We start from the raw sequence: 17975 nt of genomic DNA, 5'->3' as shown, positions 1-17975 counted from the left end.
CAGTTACACATAATGTACCCCATCCCCTGTTCTGTCCTAGAGATCTCGCCTTAGAACATGATGGTTCCACAGGCTGAGGCTGTCAGGGCTCCGGGTGTGGCGGTGCCCGCTGGTTGCTCACATCGCAGGTCCTGGCTGGCTGCTGCCCTCAGCCGCTGGCTGCTCCCTTCGCAGGTCCCGGCTGGTTGCTCACTTTGCAGGTCCTGGCTGGCTGCTTCCCTCCACCCCTGGCTGCTCACTTTGAGGGTCCGGGTGGCTACTTCCCTCACATCACGGCTCAATCGCAGGTGGTTGCAGGTGATGCGCACCAGCGCAATGCATTGTTGGACCAGGTCTGTTTAGTAGCTGGCAGCCCTGTTTGTTAAAGTCATAGCAGACAAAGAGCGAATCCATTTTATGGAAGTCCGTTGTCCAGTTCACATTAATCCAAAGGACCCTCGCTACATCAAAGGTGACCTGCTCCGAAGAAGAATCCAGCATCTGGAAATAAGAGACAATGATCTCCTGGTTGATATATAACCTGGATATTACCACAGGGAGGTAGTCTAATCAGTACTGAAGTATAGCCCAACTCAAGTGAAAAATAAGAAAGGTAAGCGGCCGATGTAATGGCGAGAAGGAAGATCTTCCATTGAATGGCGTCAAAGGGCTCTAAAGGTAGAAGACTGGAGGGCTTTACGCACTAAAGACAAGTTCCACAAAGCCACTGGAGGAATAAACGGAAACTGCACATGGAGGACACCATGCAAAAAAAGTCTGCACCTCTGGCAACATCACAATCTGCCACTGGAAGAGGACAGAAAGGGTTGAAACCTATATCTCCAGAGACGAAAGGCGGAGGCCCAAATCCTGACCCTCCTGCAAGATAAACTCGCAATAGACGGAAGGGGATGAAACCTGGGGACGGACACCAAAAGTGTCCTCCGAAATCCCAGTCGAGGATGGCTTCCTGGCGTTAAGCATGGTATGAATGACATACCTCGAAAATCCCTTAGCTTTGAGGACTGATGTCTCAAGAGCCACCCTGTCAAAGCAAGACGGCCCAGGTCCGGATAAAAGCACGGGCCCCGAGACAGAAGATCCGCCTTGGGAGGGAGATGCCATGGAGTATAGATGGAGAGACCCAGAAGATCCATGTACCAAACTCTGTGCGGCCAATCTGGAGCTATGAGGATCACTGTGCAACCATCAAACTTTAATTTGCAGTCAAGCCAAAGTTGAATGGAAGATGTACAGTACATTAGCAGGAAAGTCCATCGCCCACCAAAAAAGCTCCCAGATCCCTGGTGTAGGTAGCTTGTGGTTGTGTCATGAGGCTATCATGTTGTTGTCTGGTAGGTGCGAGAGAGAAAACATGGGCGCTAAAGTGTACCGCCTCCCAGTTCTGGACTTCCAGGGATGTAGACTGCTGAGAGAGCTGGAATATAATGCTTTGCCCACCAAAAAATGCAGCTCACCTACTTCATGGCACCTCAACTGCAAGTCCAATCCTGGTAGTTTATGTAGGCAACGGCTGTCGCATAGTACGACTGAACCTTTACCGGCTGATGCTAGAGAAGGGGCTTTGCCAAACAGTGAGCTCTGTAAACTGCTCTAAGCTCCAGAATATTGATTGGGAGTCAGCTCACCACTAGACGGAGTAACAGACCCGCTGAGAGAGAGTGATTATCTGAGACTTAAGATGCAGAGGGTAGCGTTTCCACTGAGCCAGAGTACCTGTTGAGCGACTTCAGGTTGAGGATGGGTCTGAAAGACGTCTGGTTTCTGAACCAGGAGGAGGTTGGCATAGAAGCCCGTGCCTCTTTGACATGGGGAAACTGGGTTGATTACCTGGAAAACCCGAAGGGAGTGTATGGACGCCGTAGAACTATTGCTTTTCCTGGATCTACAGGAAGTCCTCTGGGGGAAAAAAATTGCTGGGGGACGATCCCGAAAGTTTAGGATGTAGCGCTTTTCTCATAGTCCATAGAGGATGCTGGGGTCCACATTAGTACCATGGGGTATAGACAGGTCCACTAGAAGCCATTGGCACTTTAAGAGTTTGAGAGTGTGGTCTGGCTCCTCCCTCTCTGCCCCTCCTTCCAGACTCAGTCTAGAAACTGTGCCCGAGGAGACTGACCTCTTCGAGAGAAGGATTTTACACAGATAGTGGCGAGATTAACACCAGCTCACACACAAGACAAACCAAGCTAACTAGCTTGAATCAGCAGCAGCGGCTGAACAATATTAATTACCAAGTAATAAAACAATTAAAATCCTATTTTCTCTTACATCCTAGAGGATGCTGGGGTCCACATTAGTACCATGGGGATGTACCAAAGCTCCCAGAACGGGAGGGAGAGCGCGGAGGCTCCTGAGAACTGACTGACCAAACTTCAGGTCCTCAGAGGCCAAAGTATCGAACTTTTAGAACTTTGCAAATGTGTTCGACCCCGACCAAATAGCTGCTTGGCAAAGCTGTAAAGCAGAGACACCCCGGGCAGCCGCCCAGGAAGAACCCACCATACGAGTAGAGTGGGCCTTAACAGACATAGGACACGGCAAACCTGTCGTAGAATACGCATGCTGGATAGTGAACCTGATCCAGCAAGAGATTGCTTAGAAGCAGGACACACAATTTTCTTGGGATCATACAGGACAAACAAACAAGAGTCCGATTTTCTGTGATGAGCATTCCTCTCCACATAGATTTTCAGAGCCCTTACAACATCCAAGGACTTTGATGAAACTGAGGAGTCAGTAGCAACTGGCACCACAATAGGTTGGTTGATATGAAATGCTAAAAACATCCTTTGGAAGGAACTGTGGGCGTGTCCGGAGCTCAGCTCCATCTTCATGGAAGATCAAGTATGGGCTTTTACATGGCAAAGCCCCCAACTCCGACACGTCTAGCAGAAGCCAAAGCCAACAAAGTGACAGCCTACCACGTGAGAAACTTGACCTCAACCTCCTGTAGAGGCTCAAACCAGTCCGACTGGAGGAACTGCAACACCACGTTAAGATCCCAGGGCGCCGTAGGCTGCACAAAGGGAGGTTGGATGTGCAGAACTCCCTTCAAAAAGGTCTGAACCTCAGGGAGGGCAGCCAACGGTTTCTGGAAGAAAATGGATAGGGCCGAAATCTGGACCTTTACGGAACCTAATCTCAGGCCCATATCCACACCTGCTTGGAGGAAGAGCAGAAACCGTCCAAGTTTAAACTCCACAGTAGGAAACTTCTTGGATTCACACCAAGACACATACTTTTTCCAGATGCGATAGTAATGCTTTGACGTTACTCCTTTCCTAGCCTGTATCAGGGTAGGAATAACCTTGTTCGGAATGCCCTTCCGAGCTAATATCTGGCGTTCAACCTCCATGCCGTCAAACGTAGCCATGGTTAAGTCTTGATAAGCGAACGGCCCCTGCTGCAGCAGGTCCTCCCGAAGAGGAAGACGCTTCGGCTATTCTAGCAGTAGATCCGCATACCAAGCCCTTCTTAGCCAGTCCGGAGCAATGAGGATTGCCTGAACTTTTGTTCTCCTTATGAGTTTTAGAACTCTTTGAATGAGTGGAAGTGGAGAAAACACGTACACCGACTGGAACACCCTCGGAGTCACTAGTGCGTCCAAAGCCACTGCTTGCGGGTCCCTCGACATGAAACAATATCGCCGAAGCTTCTTGTTGAGAGGCGAGGCCATCATGTCTATTTTGGGTACGCCTCAAAGATCTGTTACCTCCTTGAACACCTCTGGATGGAGACCCCACTCTCCTGGATGGAGATCGTGTTTGCTGAGGAAGTCCGCTTCCCAATTGTCTACTCTCGGAATGAAGATTGTCGACAGCGCCAACGCGTGTTTTTCCGCCCAGAGGATGATTCTGGTTACCTCTGACATTGCAGCTCTGCTCTCAGTTCAGCCCTGTCGGTTTATGTAAGCCACTGTCGTTACATTGTCCGACTGCATCTCCCATTTTTTCCTATCCTCCTCATGGAAGGGGAAAGCAACCAGAACCCTTCTAGGGATCTGGAATTTTTTTCTCCAGGTTTTCCCATGCTTTCTCAAAAATAGCATTTAATTCTTTGGAAGCAGGGAAAGTTAGCGAGGCTTTCTTATTATCAGTGATGTAAGCCTCCTCAACCTGCTCAGGTGTGGTATCAGCAATATTCAATACATCCCTAATAAACTCTATCATCAACTGCACCCCTTTAGCAAGAGATGTGGCCCCCCCTGAGCACAACCCCATCTGTCGTGTCAGGATCGGTATCCGTGTCATCTTGCATAATCTGAGCAAGAGCACGTTTGTGGGAACCTACAGAGGGGGGCCCTGAGGTAACAGAACCGGACCAAACTGCCATAGAGTTCTGTAAAACCTGAGTTGCAGATTCATTCTGTGCAACCCTAGTAGAAATCTGAGAAATCATAGATTTGATAGAGGATAACCATTCAGGCTCCCTTGCTGGTATCTGCTCTAAAACAGTGCAATCCTGACTACATGGAATGAGATCATCCCGAGAGGACATATCCTCTGCAGCATATGACACAGATTCCCTGGACATAGCTAAATGGAGACCCCAGACACTCCACACACAAACACACACACACACGGGAGGATAGACAGAGTTTCACCCCCAAGAATGGCAAGAGAGACAGAGATTGGAGCCAACCCACACACAGCGCTTTCAAGGTATAGAGAGACCCCAACGGGGGGGGGGGGGGGGGGGCAGCAGCCTCCATGTAAAATGATATATTCTAAAAATAAAACTTTTACCAGAGAAGCTCTGTAGAGCTCCCCTAGCTGTGACCGGCTCCTCCGGGCACATTTTCTAAACTGAGTCTGGTAGGAGGGGCATAGAGGGAGGAGCCAGCCCACACACTCAACTCTTAAAGTGCCAATGGCTCCTAGTGGACCCGTCTATACCCCATGGTACTAATGTGGACCCCAGCATCACTCTAGGACGTAAGAGAAACCTAACCTTTAGCATAAATTGTCTTATGTTAGCATCAACCGGAGAAAGGGACTCCCATTTGGCCCTGACCACAGTTGGGAATGGATAAAATGTACAAACGTGCTTAGAGACTAAAGAAAAAGTAAAGAAAAAGTAAAACAGAGGATATAAAAACCGTACCCAGTACTTGGGCACCAAACTAAAACTGGATCGCTAGGCTGGAGATGGGGTATAGTGGAGAGTGAGCCTGGGCTGCTGGGAAAAGAACGTTAACCATTTGGTGTCCACCTAAAGACAAAGTCAATCCCTGTGTCCCCCATTGATGAGAGATAAATGTAACATCTTAATGAGTGTTTAATAGAGCAGAAAATCACTTGACTCCAAAACCACTAAAAATACTGGAACCCAGTTAAAATAGACTGAAATAACTGAGAATTTACTTGCGTTTTTTCTCAACACCACAAAGTTACAGACCCCAGAGACCCACTGCGCCAATGCTACTATGTATACACAGCAGTTCCTCTGCCATTTGCCATCCTTCGTCACATGACGCATGCAGGGTTATCTGCGCATCACCTTAGATTATTACACACAATCAGGGGCCTGATTCAGAGGCATATGCAATGTCAAACATAATGGAGCTGGGGGGTTTCTGCACCAAAACCGCACTGTGCACAGAGGACTTATTCATGTCAGTACCGTTATATGAACGTTCCCTAAACAGTAACTACAAATGTGTTTGCAGCTGGAGAGGCCCCGGCTTGTTAAGAGCCGCTCTGTCTGTGACAGCATATGGTTGGTCAGAGGTGAGCGAGTGATTAGAGACTCCGGCAGTAGGGATGTCTCTGCACAAGACCGCGGCTGAGCCGTTAGCATATTGAGTACTTGCTTTTTAAATACACATCAGTATGGTCCCACTAATGTTCTTGACTCATATGTTTAGTAATGTCAGCCATGGAGTTACAGTAGGTCATAAGACTGGGGAAGACCCCTGATGTAATTAATCTAAAACCGCAGGCGATGAAAGGCTACCTGCACTGATAATATAAAATCGGGTATATTATAATAGTTCCAGATTCTAGCCCTCTTATTTACACACATCTATGTCTAACAATGGGGCAGATGCATTAACCTGGACAAGGCATAAGGAAGTGATAAACCAGAGATATGTGCAAACACACCAGCCAATCAGCTCCAATATGTAAATTAACAGTTAAGAGCTGATTGGCTGGTGCGTTTATCACCTTGCACATATCACTGGTTTATCACTTCCTTATGCCTTCTCCAGGCTTAATACATCTGCCCCACTAACCGTTGTTTCAGTTTAGTAAAGCCAGTTTATACTATAGCGCCTGAACAGTGCCACTTACCTTCAAACACATCTGTCATTTTACAAATCTGAGCAAACGTTGACCCATTGGCCCACGTGTAGACGACATCCATGAGGTTGGGCCGAAAGGAGCTTAAATAAGTCTCTTCATCCACTTCGAGCTTGGCTTCCGCAGAGACCTTTGAGATCCTCCGGGCAGTTTCCTGAGCAGGAAATGAGGTTACAGGATTTACCAACTGGGTAACTAACGCTCAGGACTCACTTTGTAATTACAGAAAGAGTTCAGCTTTTAACAATTCTTTTGCTGTAGAGATGACACGTTAAGTCCTATGTAATACAGGAAGAATTATTTGGTACAGTTGTATATTTTCTATAGCTGCCAATTTCGACCTCTTGGTTAAACTGCTAGCGCCAATCCATGGTAGGACAGAAGACACTCTTGTCTCGTGCCACAGAAAGCCAGGAAGGCAGATATGCCTGCAGAAAGATAGGGTGCACCCCAGCACACAGGAGGATCCACATACACTCCTTCATAAACGGTCAACTGTGGAAAGCCATAGTCCCAGTGGTCACGTTTTTTTTTATGGGTACAACACATGTAGGAATAAATCCTCCTGGAAGATCAGTCCCCACTGACAGGCACAAAACCCAACAGATCACAGTTTATGAAGGATGGAACTTGCTACTAAGCACAGAGGTTACTGCACAAAGATTTACCTCCACTAGAGACCCGTCTCAGACTGGTGTTCAGATACCACAAAGTTTCTCATAAAGGCTGCCAAAGAAACATGGAGAATCGACACGCACTGCTCCTAATATATTCACATGGAGTCAGAATGCAACAAGACAGCTGCAATCCACAGAATATTCCCTCTATAGTGACATAAAGGCTGGCCTCTGGATCTAAAACGCCGGAGAGAATTAGCACTGCAATATACCGGGCTATCAGCCGAGGAGCACATTCCTTATGTGTATCAGCATGGCCAGGAGTTCTGGCATTTGATTTGGCAGAATACAAATATTTCCTCCTGCTGATATACAGCGCTCAGCCTGTGTGGTATGCTAGCTGATATTTTGTATGTCCTGCCACAGGAGGAACAATAAAAGCAGTTTGTCTATCTTCCATGTATAGGTAATTCCTATTTATGACAAGCAGGTGAAGTGGAGAGTATCAGTTATCCATGTTGTGCTGGGTGCTGGACTGGGGCAAACTTGCCAAGCTAAACGTCTGCAGACCGACTACTGCGGAACGCTCTTCATCAGGTGTCCACAGGTTTAATTTTTGGCCAGAAATGCATCAAGGCAAAACTGGTAAGATAAGCTGAGCACACAGGCATACAATACTCCATCTCATCAGTTGTCAATTCTCAGTGAAAGTGACTCTTCTCACACAGCAATTCCTGGGAGAGTGGCCTACTCTCCCAGAGTCCAGGAGGAAACCAGAAGTCTCTGCACACTCCAGGAGAGCATGAGAGTATACTGCAGTGTTGGTAATGCTTCCTATGCAGCATATAGAACCCCCCTATACTTGGGCAGTACATATGGTGTAATGGTTAGCATTACTGCCTCACAGCACTGAGGCCATGGGTTCGATTCCCACCATGGCTCTAACTGTGTGGAGTTTGTATATTCTCCCCGTACTTGAGTGGGTTTCCTCCGGGTACTCCCGTTTCCTCCCACAATCCAAAAATATACTGGTAGGTTAATTGGATCCCAACAAAATTAACCCTAGTGTGAATGTGTGCGAGTGTACATGTGGTAGGGAATATAGGGGCAGATGTATTAACCTGGAGAAGGCATAAGGAAGTGATAAACCAGTGTTAAGTGCAAGGTGATAAAGGCAGCAGCCAGTCAAATCCTAACTGTTAATTTACATCTTAGAGCTGATTGGCTGCTGCCTTTATCACCTTGCACATGTCACTGGTTTATCACTTCCTTATACCTTCTCCAGTTTAATACATCTGCTCCCTAGATTGTAAGCTCCACTGCGGCAGGGACTGATGTGAATGGGCAAGTATTCTCTGTAAAGCGCTGCGGAATGTGTGCGCTATATAAATAACTGGTAATAAATAATAATTATTCAACATGTGGCCCTCCAGCCATTATGAAACTACATCTCCTAGAATGTCCTGCCACACTTTTGCTATTAGGGCATACTAAAGCTGTTGCAGAGCATGCTGGGATGTGTAGTCCCACAACAGCTGGTGGACTGCATGTTGCATACACCTTCCCTATGGGCTGGAAGGGGGAATATGCACTGCAGGGAACGGAATAAAGGGGATCTACACACTGCCAGTGATAACCTCTTGTCCTCCGCTAGTGCCAGGATGTGTTGCTAGGAGACGCTGGATGCGACAGAAGAATCTGTGATAAAATGATGGCCGGAGCAGTCACATTACATAATTACAGTACACTATTAAGTCTGATTACTTTCATCACAGAAAAGCATTGGAAACATGAAGCTAGAACACGGCTGCTATCCCTCCCTGGTACCACCCTCACCAAGGGTAATGAAGCAGTTCCCTAGATAGGACAATGGGGCCAATTGAGATCTGATTGCTGGTTGTGCGTATTCACACAGCGGGCAATTAGATCCGAACTGCGCATGAGCCACAATACACCGGCGCGTTGGACGGCTACAACGGGCATCGGTGGTCCGCGTCGGGATGGTTCGAAGGATCCATTTGCATGGGCGTTCACAAGGTGATTGATAGGAAGTGGCCATTCGGGAGTGGCAACTGACCGTTTTCAGGGAGTGTCCGGAAAAATGCAGGTGGGCTCAAGCGTTTTCAGGGGGGGTGTCTGACGTCAGCTCCGGCCCCGATCAGCAGGATTCAATTGCACTGTATAAGTCAGTCCTGGGTTGCGCAGAGACTGCACAAACTCCTTTTGTACAGCTCTGCTACACATGCGATCGCACACTTGCACAGCGAAACTACACTCCCCCTGTAGGCGGCGACTATCTGATCGCAGGGCAGCAAAAACACCCACAGCCCAGCGATCAGATCTGAATTAGGTCCAATGTGTCAGACTTATTCTTCACCTGCGTTACTAAGGAAATACATAGGATCAATATACGCATTCCCTTAACATCCATCCATAGTTGTAACATATTACCACATTACCTGCATTTGCCGGAGCGGTCCAGCCAGCTGTTCCGTCAGCTTGGGCATTTCACTGGACTGAAACCATAATAAAAAAAAAAGGAAGATTAAATAAAGCATCTAAATGTGGCTTTACAGTAGCAAAATAGCTCTATGGCCTCAATGGATGTGTGTCATGGGGCACAACCAACGCTACTGCTCATCCCATCCACTACTGTGTATAGAGGGAACTGAAGGGCATAGGTAACAAATCTAGGTGAGAAGTACCAAATCAGCTCCTGTCATTTTTCAAACACAGCCTGTAACATGATAGCAAGGAGCTGATTGGTTGATACTTTCTCTCTCTTCACGCTTTGATACATACTGCATGCCCATTAATTATGAAGATCGCCATTGTGCCAAAGTTAGATAAAATCCAATGTAAAGGGGGGGGGGGTACACATGAGAGAACCGTGCAATCTGACTAGATTGCTTAAAAATTAAGCACGGATCTCTCATGTGTATGCCCCCCCAGCGATAGGGGCGCGCATCGCTATTGCCGGTGCTAGATAGAGCACTGTGTGAAGTGAGCGCCCCCTGCCTCTTCCCCCTTCCTCAGCACACATCACACTGAGCGATGAGCGGGGGGAGAGATGTGTGCTGAGCAGTCACTGACAGATCGCTCAGCACACATCTCTGGGTGTGTACCCCCCCCAGGAAAACTGGCCACCAATGACTATGTATAATATATATATATATATATATATATATATATTATACATAGTCATTGGTGGCCAGTGGTGCCAGAACTTATACATTGCTGGCCTCTGCCAGCAATGTATATATTACTGGCTTATAGTCTTAATTGGTGGGCAGTGGTGCCAGTAATCTATACATTGCTGGCCTGTGCCAGCAATGTATAGATTACTGGCTAAAATAAAAAAACAATACATAAACATTGGTGGCCAGTGGTATATACATTGCTGGCCTGTGCCAGCAATTAATATAACCCAGTGAAACAGGTTCTTGCAGCGACTCACTGATAGCGCTGCTTGAATGCCACTGCGTCTGGAGGGAGCACTGAGCACTGAATGAGCAGGCAGAGGGAGCACTGGCTGAGCTGGAGGGACAGGTGGACCGCAGCGGCTAGCAGGTGGGGCTTGGTGACAGTGCAGGGTGGGTCCGCTGGGAAGAAGAGAGCATCTTCCAGCCATCATCGCTCGCGGCGGTACACACTGAGCGATGATGGCTGGAAAATGAACCATAATCTTCAAGCCTTTGTTTTTTGATGGCTCAACGTACACAAATTTTGTTTAATACACAAAGTTATTAAAAATATTATATTAAATGACCTTCAGGCTGTGTGTATAAGGTGTATATGAAACATAAATGAATTGTGTGAATGTACACACACTTTGTTTAATGCACAAAGTAATAAAAAATATTGTCTAAAATTACCTTCAGGCTGTGTATATAAGGTGTATATGAAACATAAATGCATTCCGTGCTTAGACTTAGGTCCCATCACCATGATATCTCATTATGGTATGCAATTATTACAAAATACGGAAAAATCCGATATCCAAAATACTTCTGGTCCCAAGCATTTTGGATAAGGGATAGTCAACCTATATATATATATATATATATATATATATATATATATATATATATATATATATATATATATATATATATATATATATATATATATATATATATATATTGCAGGTAGCAGTTTCCCTTTTACACATTATGGCAGAGTACCCCTTTTTACACAGTACGGCAGCAGAGTACCCCTTTTTACACAATACGGCAGCAGAGTACCCCTTTTTACACAGTACGGCAGCAGAGTACCCCTTTTTACACAGTACGGCAGCAGAGTACCCCTTTTTACACAGTACGGCAGCAGAGTACCCCTTTTTACACAGTACGGCAGCAGAGTACCCCTTTTTACACAGTACGGCAGCAGTTCCCCTTTTTACACAATACGGCAGCAGTCCCCCTTTTTACACAATACGGCAACAGAGGCGTAAAACGGCCCATGCTCCCACCCTTGGAATTCAAACCCAGCCCATTATGTAAATAGTCTTTGTAATGAAAGATTTTCAGCAAAGTCTTTCGCCTCCTGAAAATCTCTTGCTCTTTGGGCCAATAGCTCAGTGTGTATGCACTACTTTGGGTGAAAGATATATCTTTCAGAGTCTTTTGAAATGAAAATCTCCTAGTGTGTATGGTCCTTAAGGGCAGATTGGTTCCCCTCACACCTGTCACGTGTCCAGTCTTGGGAATAATCAGGATACAAGACTCAGCAGCTGGCCTGTTTATATCAATCCCAATACTTTACCAGAGAGAATGACTGTGTTGAGCAGCGTGCCAATAGCATAATAGGATACCTCACACCGCTTTGGCCAGAAAATAAATTGGGGAAATTAAACAGTTGCTTTCAGTCCTAAATGAAACTGAACACAGATGTGATGGGTTAATGTTTATCCCTGTTTCCTTAAATGATATGTATCGTTGCTTCCAAATGGAGACTAACACCATGTGATCTGCGCCAGCGCACAAATGTAAGGTAATGCAAACTGCAGGGAGATGGTTTGTCTTTGTAAATATCAGACAAACGTCTATCACACATGCCATGTCTTCCATGCAATTTAACTAGCACCAAGACTGCTAGAACACTTAGTTACTGAGACAGCTAATCACCACCAAGCACATCTATTTAATGGGCAAATGTACTGAAGTTACATGGACGCTGTGACTGTAAGGAGCCTGACTGGGGATCCCTCTTCGCCCATATACTTGTAAAGGCCAGCACAGCAACTTCCTCTGGAGGAACAGCTGTACAAACAGAGCACTTAGCGAGACAATGCCCCCTGATTCCAGCTGGACGCTGTGTGACGACTGCTGGGGATGGAAGATTAAATGATTTGGACTTTCCGAGAGGTGGGCGAGAATGCAGAACACAATCTGCTACCATGAGAACAGCTCTCCGCAGTCACTGCCACGTAGGTGGTATTTGCAGATTTCCCAAAGAATAGGACAGGGGCAGGCAACAATTAGCACTCCAGCTGCTGTAGAACTAAACATCCCAGCATGCCCTGCCACAATGGGCCTAATTAATATCCTGTTGCATCTGCGGCACAAAGTACCGATGTTCAGGACTGTGGCATGCGCTGGACCCATACTGCTGAATAATTTACAGCCTGCCGCCATTTTGGGGTGGGGAGAGGGCAACGGCCTTCATTTTGGTGGAGTGACGAGGACAGAATCTCCGTCAGATGATGCAGATTCCTGGCCTCTTTGTAGGAAGTGTGGTGGCTGGCTTACGTGCTTCCAAGTGGGCAGAAGCGATAGCACCTACCAACAAAACTATGGCAGGTTGCCATCCAGTGATATATTATATCTCCACATTTTGCAGACATTCTCTTTATATTTAGTTGTAAGACACTTACTGCTGGCGGATTCATTTGAAATAAAACTTAAAATTTGTATGAAAAGAAATACCAACCAATTGTCATTATTCAGTGCTATAAGCCAAACTACCATATTTCAGTTGTCAGATGGCTGTAGGCAGCAACACTGACTAATACTGCGGAAGGCGGCCGTACTCGCCACTTCTGAGGAGTAGGTAATCAGTGCAAAGCTTCTACATAATTCCTCTACGTCTGCATTCACCAAGGAAGAGTACGCACATGCTGAAACACTACCGATGACCTAAAAGGAGCGAAGGTCCACCCAACACAACTGTGAGCGGCAGTCATGTGACCCCATGCAGTACAGCGGCACCGATTCTACCGCCTGGGATCCGGACTTACATTCTCCTGAAACACGAAGCAGCTGAGCAGGGCTGTGGCTTGTTCTGCCGTCATGTCATTAAAGAGTCCATTAAACATGATCTCTGTGAGGAGGAGTTCATCAGCGCTGCAACACACAAAGTGCAGATTAAGTCAGTGTAAAAATAAGAATTTACTTACCGATAATTCTATTTCTCATAGTCCGTAGTGGATGCTGGGGACTCCGTAAGGACCATGGGGAATAGCGGCTCCGCAGGAGACTGGGCACAAAGTAAAAAGCTTTAGGACTACCTGGTGTGCACTGGCTCCTCCCCCTATGACCCTCCTCCAAGCCTCAGTTAGGATACTGTGCCCGGACGAGCGTACACAATAAGGAAGGATTTTGAATCCCGGGTAAGACTCAAACCAGCCACACCAATCACACCGTACAACTTGTGATCTGAACCCAGTTAACAGCATGATAACAAAGGAGCCTCTGAAAAGATGGCTCACAACAATAATAACCCGATTTTTGTAACAATAACTATGTACAAGTATTGCAGACAATCCGCACTTGGGATGGGCGCCCAGCATCCACTACGGACTACGAGAAATAGAATTATCGGTAAGTAAATTCTTATTTTCTCTAACGTCCTAAGTGGATGCTGGGGACTCCGTAAGGACCATGGGGATTATACCAAAGCTCCCAAACGGGCGGGAGAGTGCGGATGACTCTGTAGCACCGAATGAGAGAACTCCAGGTCCTCCTCAGCCAGGGTATCAAATTTGTAGAATTTAGCAAACGTGTTTGCCCCTGACCAAGTAGCTGCTCGGCAAAGTTGTAAAGCCGAGACCCCTCGGGCAGCCGCCCAGGATGAGCCTACTTTCCGTGTGGAATGGGCTTTTACAGATTTTGGCTGTGGCAGGCCTGCCACAGAATGTGCAAGCTGAATTGTACTACAAATCCAACGAGCAATCGTCTGCTTAGAAGCAGGAGCACCCAGCTTGTTGGGTGCATACAGGATAAACAGCTAGTCAGATTTTCTGACTCCAGCCGTCCTGGAAACATATATTTTCAGGGCCCTGACTACGTCTAGCAACTTGGAATCCTCCAAGTCCCTAGTAGCCGCAGGCACCACAATAAGCTGGTTTAAGTGAAATGCTGAAACCACCTTAGGAAGAAATTGAGGCCGAGTCCTCAATTCTGCCCTATCCGTATGAAAAATTAGGTAAGGGCTTTTATAGGATAAAGCCGCCAATTCTGATACACGCCTGGCTGAAGCCAGGGCTAACATCATTACCACTTTCCGTGTGAGATATTTTAAGTCCACAGTGGTGAGTGGTTCAAACCAATGTGATTTTAGGAATCCCAAAACTACATTGAGATCCCAAGCTGCCACTGGAGGCACAAAAGGAGGCTGTATATGCAGTACCCCCTTGACAAACGTCTGAACTTCAGGAACTGAAGCTAGTTCTTTTTGGAAGAATATTGACAGGGCCGAAATTTGAACCTTAATGGACCCTAATTTTAGGCCCATAGACAGTCCTGTTTGCAGGAAATGCAGGAAACGACCCAGTTGAAATACCTCTGTAGGGGCCTTCCTGGCCTCACACCACGCAACATATTTACGCCAAATACGGTGATTATGTTGCACAGTTACATCCTTCCTGGCTTTGATCAGGGTAGGGATGACTTCATCCGGAATGCCTTTTTCCTTCAGGATCCGGCGTTCAACCGCCATGCGGTCAAACGCAGCCGCGGTAAGTCTTGAAACAGACATGGTCCCTGCTGGAGCAGGTCCTTTCTTAGAGGTAGAGGCCACGGGTCTTCCGTGAGCATCTCTTGAAGTTCCGGGTACCAAGTCCTTCTTGGCCAATCCGGAGCCACGAGTATAGTCTTTACTCCTCTCCTTCTTATTATTCTCAATACTTTGGGTATGAGAGGCAGAGGAGGGAACACATACACTGATCGGTACACCCACGGTGTTACCAGAGCGTCCACAGCTATTGCCTGAGGGTCCCTTGACCTGGCGCAATATCTGTCCAGTTTTTTGTTGAGGCGGGACGCCATCATGTCCACCTTTGGTTTTTCCCAACGGTTCACAATCATGTGGAAGACTTCTGGGTGAAGTCCCCACTCCCCCGGGTGGAGATCGTGTCTGCTGAGGAAGTCTGCTTCCCAGTTGTCCACTCCCGGAATGAACACTGCTGACAGTGCTATCACATGATTTTCCGCCCAGCGAAGAATCCTTGCAACTTCCGTCATTGCCCTCCTGCTTCTTGTGCCGCCCTGTCTGTTTACGTGGGCGACTGCCGTGATGTTGTCCGACTGGATCAACACCGACTGACCCTGAAGCAGAGGCCTTGCCTGACTTAGGGCATTGTAAATGGCCCTTAGTTCCAGGATATTTATGTGAAGTGACGTTTCCATGCTTGACCACAAGCCCTGGAAATTTCTTCCCTGTGTGACTGCTCCCCAGCCTCTCAGGCTGGCATCCGTGGTCACCAGGACCCAATCCTGAATGCCGAATCTGCGGCCCTCTAGGAGATGAGCACTCTGTAACCACCACAGGAGAGACACCCTTGTCCTTGGAGACAGGGTTATCCACTGATGCATTTGAAGATGCGATCCGGACCATTTGTCCAGCAGATCCCACTGAAAAGTTCTATCGTGGAATCTGCCGAATGGAATCGCTTCGTAAGAAGCCACCATCTTTCCCAGGACCTTTGTGCATTGATGCACTGACACCTGGCCTGGTCTTAGGAGATTCCTGACTAGGTCGGATAACTCCCTGGCTTTCTCCTCCGGGAGAAACACCTTTTTCTGTACTGTGTCCAGAATCATCCCTAGGAACAGCAGACGTGTCGTCGGAATCAGCTGCGATTTTGGAATATTTAGAATCCAACCGTGCTGTCGTAGTACTATTTGAGATAGTGCTACTCCGACCTCTAACTGTTCTCTGGACCTTGCCCTTATCAGGAGATCGTCCAAGTAAGGGATAATTAAGACGCCTTTTCTTCGAAGAAGAATCATCATTTCGGCCATTACCTTGGTAAAGACCCGGGGTGCCGTGGACAATCCAAACGGCAGCGTCTGAAACTGATAATGACAGTTCTGTACCACAAACCTGAGGTACCCTTGGTGAGAAGGGCAAATTGGGACATGGAGGTAAGCATCATTGATGTCCAGAGACACCATATAGTCCCCTTCTTCCAGGTTCGCTATCACTGCTCTGAGTGACTCCATCTTGAACTTGAACCTTCTTATGTAAGTGTTCAAGGATTTCAGATTTAAAATGGGTCTCACCGAGCCGTCCGGCTTCGGTACCACAAACAGCGTGGAATAATACCCCTTTCCCTGTTGTAGGAGGGGTACCTTGATTATCACCTGCTGGGAATACAGCTTGTGAATGGCTTCCAATATCGCCTCCCTGTCGGGGGGAGACGTTGGTAAAGCAGACTTCAGGAACCGGCGAGGGGGAGACGTCTCGAATTCCAATTTGTACCCCTGAGATACTACCTGCAGGATCCAGGGGTCCACTTGCAAGTGAGCCCACTGCGCGCTGAAAATCTTGAGACGGGCCCCCACCGTGCCTGAGTCCGCTTGTAAGGCCCCAGCGTCATGCTGAGGACTTGGCAGAAGCGGGGGAGGGCTTCTGTTCGTGGGAAGAGGCTGTCTGCTGCAGTCTTTTTCCCCTTCCTCTGCCCCGGGGCAGATATGAGTGGCCTTTTGCCCGCTTGCCCTTATGGGGACGAAAGGACTGAGCCTGAAAAGACGGTATCTTTTTCTGCTGCGAGGTGACTTGGGGTAGAAAGGTGGATTTCCCGGCCGTTGCCGTGGTCACCAAGTCCGATAGACCGACCCCAAATAACTCCTCCCCTTTATACGGCAATACTTCCATATGCCGTTTGGAATCCGCATCCCCTGACCACTGTCGCGTCCATAATCCTCTTCTGGCAGAAATGGACATCGCACTTACTCTTGATGCCAGAGTGCAAATATCCCTCTGTGCATCTCGCATATATAGAAACGCATCTTTTAAACGCTCTATAGTCAATAATATATTGTCCCTGTCCAGGGTATCAATATTTTCAGTCAGGGAATCCGACCAAGCCACCCCAGCACTGCACATCCAGGCTGAGGCGATTGCTGGTCGCAGTATAATACCAGTATGTGTGTATATAATTTTTAGGACATTTTCCAGCTTCCTATCAGCTGGTTCCTTGAGGGCGGCCGTATCAGGAGACGGTAACGCCACTTGTTTTGATAAGCGTGTGAGCGCCTTATCCACCCTAGGGGGTGTTTCCCAGCGCGCCCTAACCTCTGGCGGGAAAGGGTACAATAATTTTTTAGAAATTAGCAGTTTTTTTATTGGGGGAAACCCACGCTTCATCACACACCTCATTTAATTCATCTGATTCAGGAAAAACTACAGGTAGTTTTTTCACACCCCACATAATACCCTTTTTTGTGGTACTTGTAGTATCAGAAATGTTCAAAACCTCCTTCATTGCCGTGATCATGTAACGTGTAGCCCTACTGGAAAATAAGTTTGTTTCTTCACCGTCGACACTGGAGTCAGTGTCCGTGTCTGTATCGACCTGATGTAACGGGCGCTTTAGAGCCCCTGACGGTGTTTGAGACGCCTGTATTAACTGATTATCCGGCTGTCTCATGTCGTCAACAGACTTTTGTAAAGTGCCGACACTATCACGTAATTCTTTCCATAAGATCATCCAGTCAGGTGTCGACTCCCTAGAGGGTGACATCACTAACACAGGCAATTGCTCCGCCTCCACACCATTTTCCTCCTCATACATGTCGACACAACGTACCGACACACCGCACACACACAG

At 47.3% G+C, this 17975-nt stretch overlaps 1 protein-coding gene across 1 annotated transcript in view; it reads right to left on the bottom strand.

Annotated features, from left to right (window-relative positions):
- Positions 1-17975, bottom strand: part of MTREX (Mtr4 exosome RNA helicase) — a 176870-nt gene that overhangs the window by 17858 nt on the left and 141037 nt on the right. The window contains exons 23-25 of the mRNA XM_063962194.1: positions 13161-13266; positions 9382-9438; positions 6297-6459 (exon numbers count right to left, since the gene is read on the bottom strand). Of these exons, the coding sequence (XP_063818264.1) occupies positions 6297-6459; positions 9382-9438; positions 13161-13266 (326 nt within the window). The remainder of the gene's footprint in view (positions 1-6296; positions 6460-9381; positions 9439-13160; positions 13267-17975) is intronic.

This window comes from Pseudophryne corroboree, chromosome 1 (genome assembly GCF_028390025.1).
Source record: "Pseudophryne corroboree isolate aPseCor3 chromosome 1, aPseCor3.hap2, whole genome shotgun sequence".
Lineage (NCBI taxonomy): Eukaryota > Metazoa > Chordata > Amphibia > Anura > Myobatrachidae > Pseudophryne > Pseudophryne corroboree.
The sequence above is the reverse complement of the archived record's forward strand: the minus strand, read 5'-3'. Positions and strand labels throughout refer to the sequence as shown.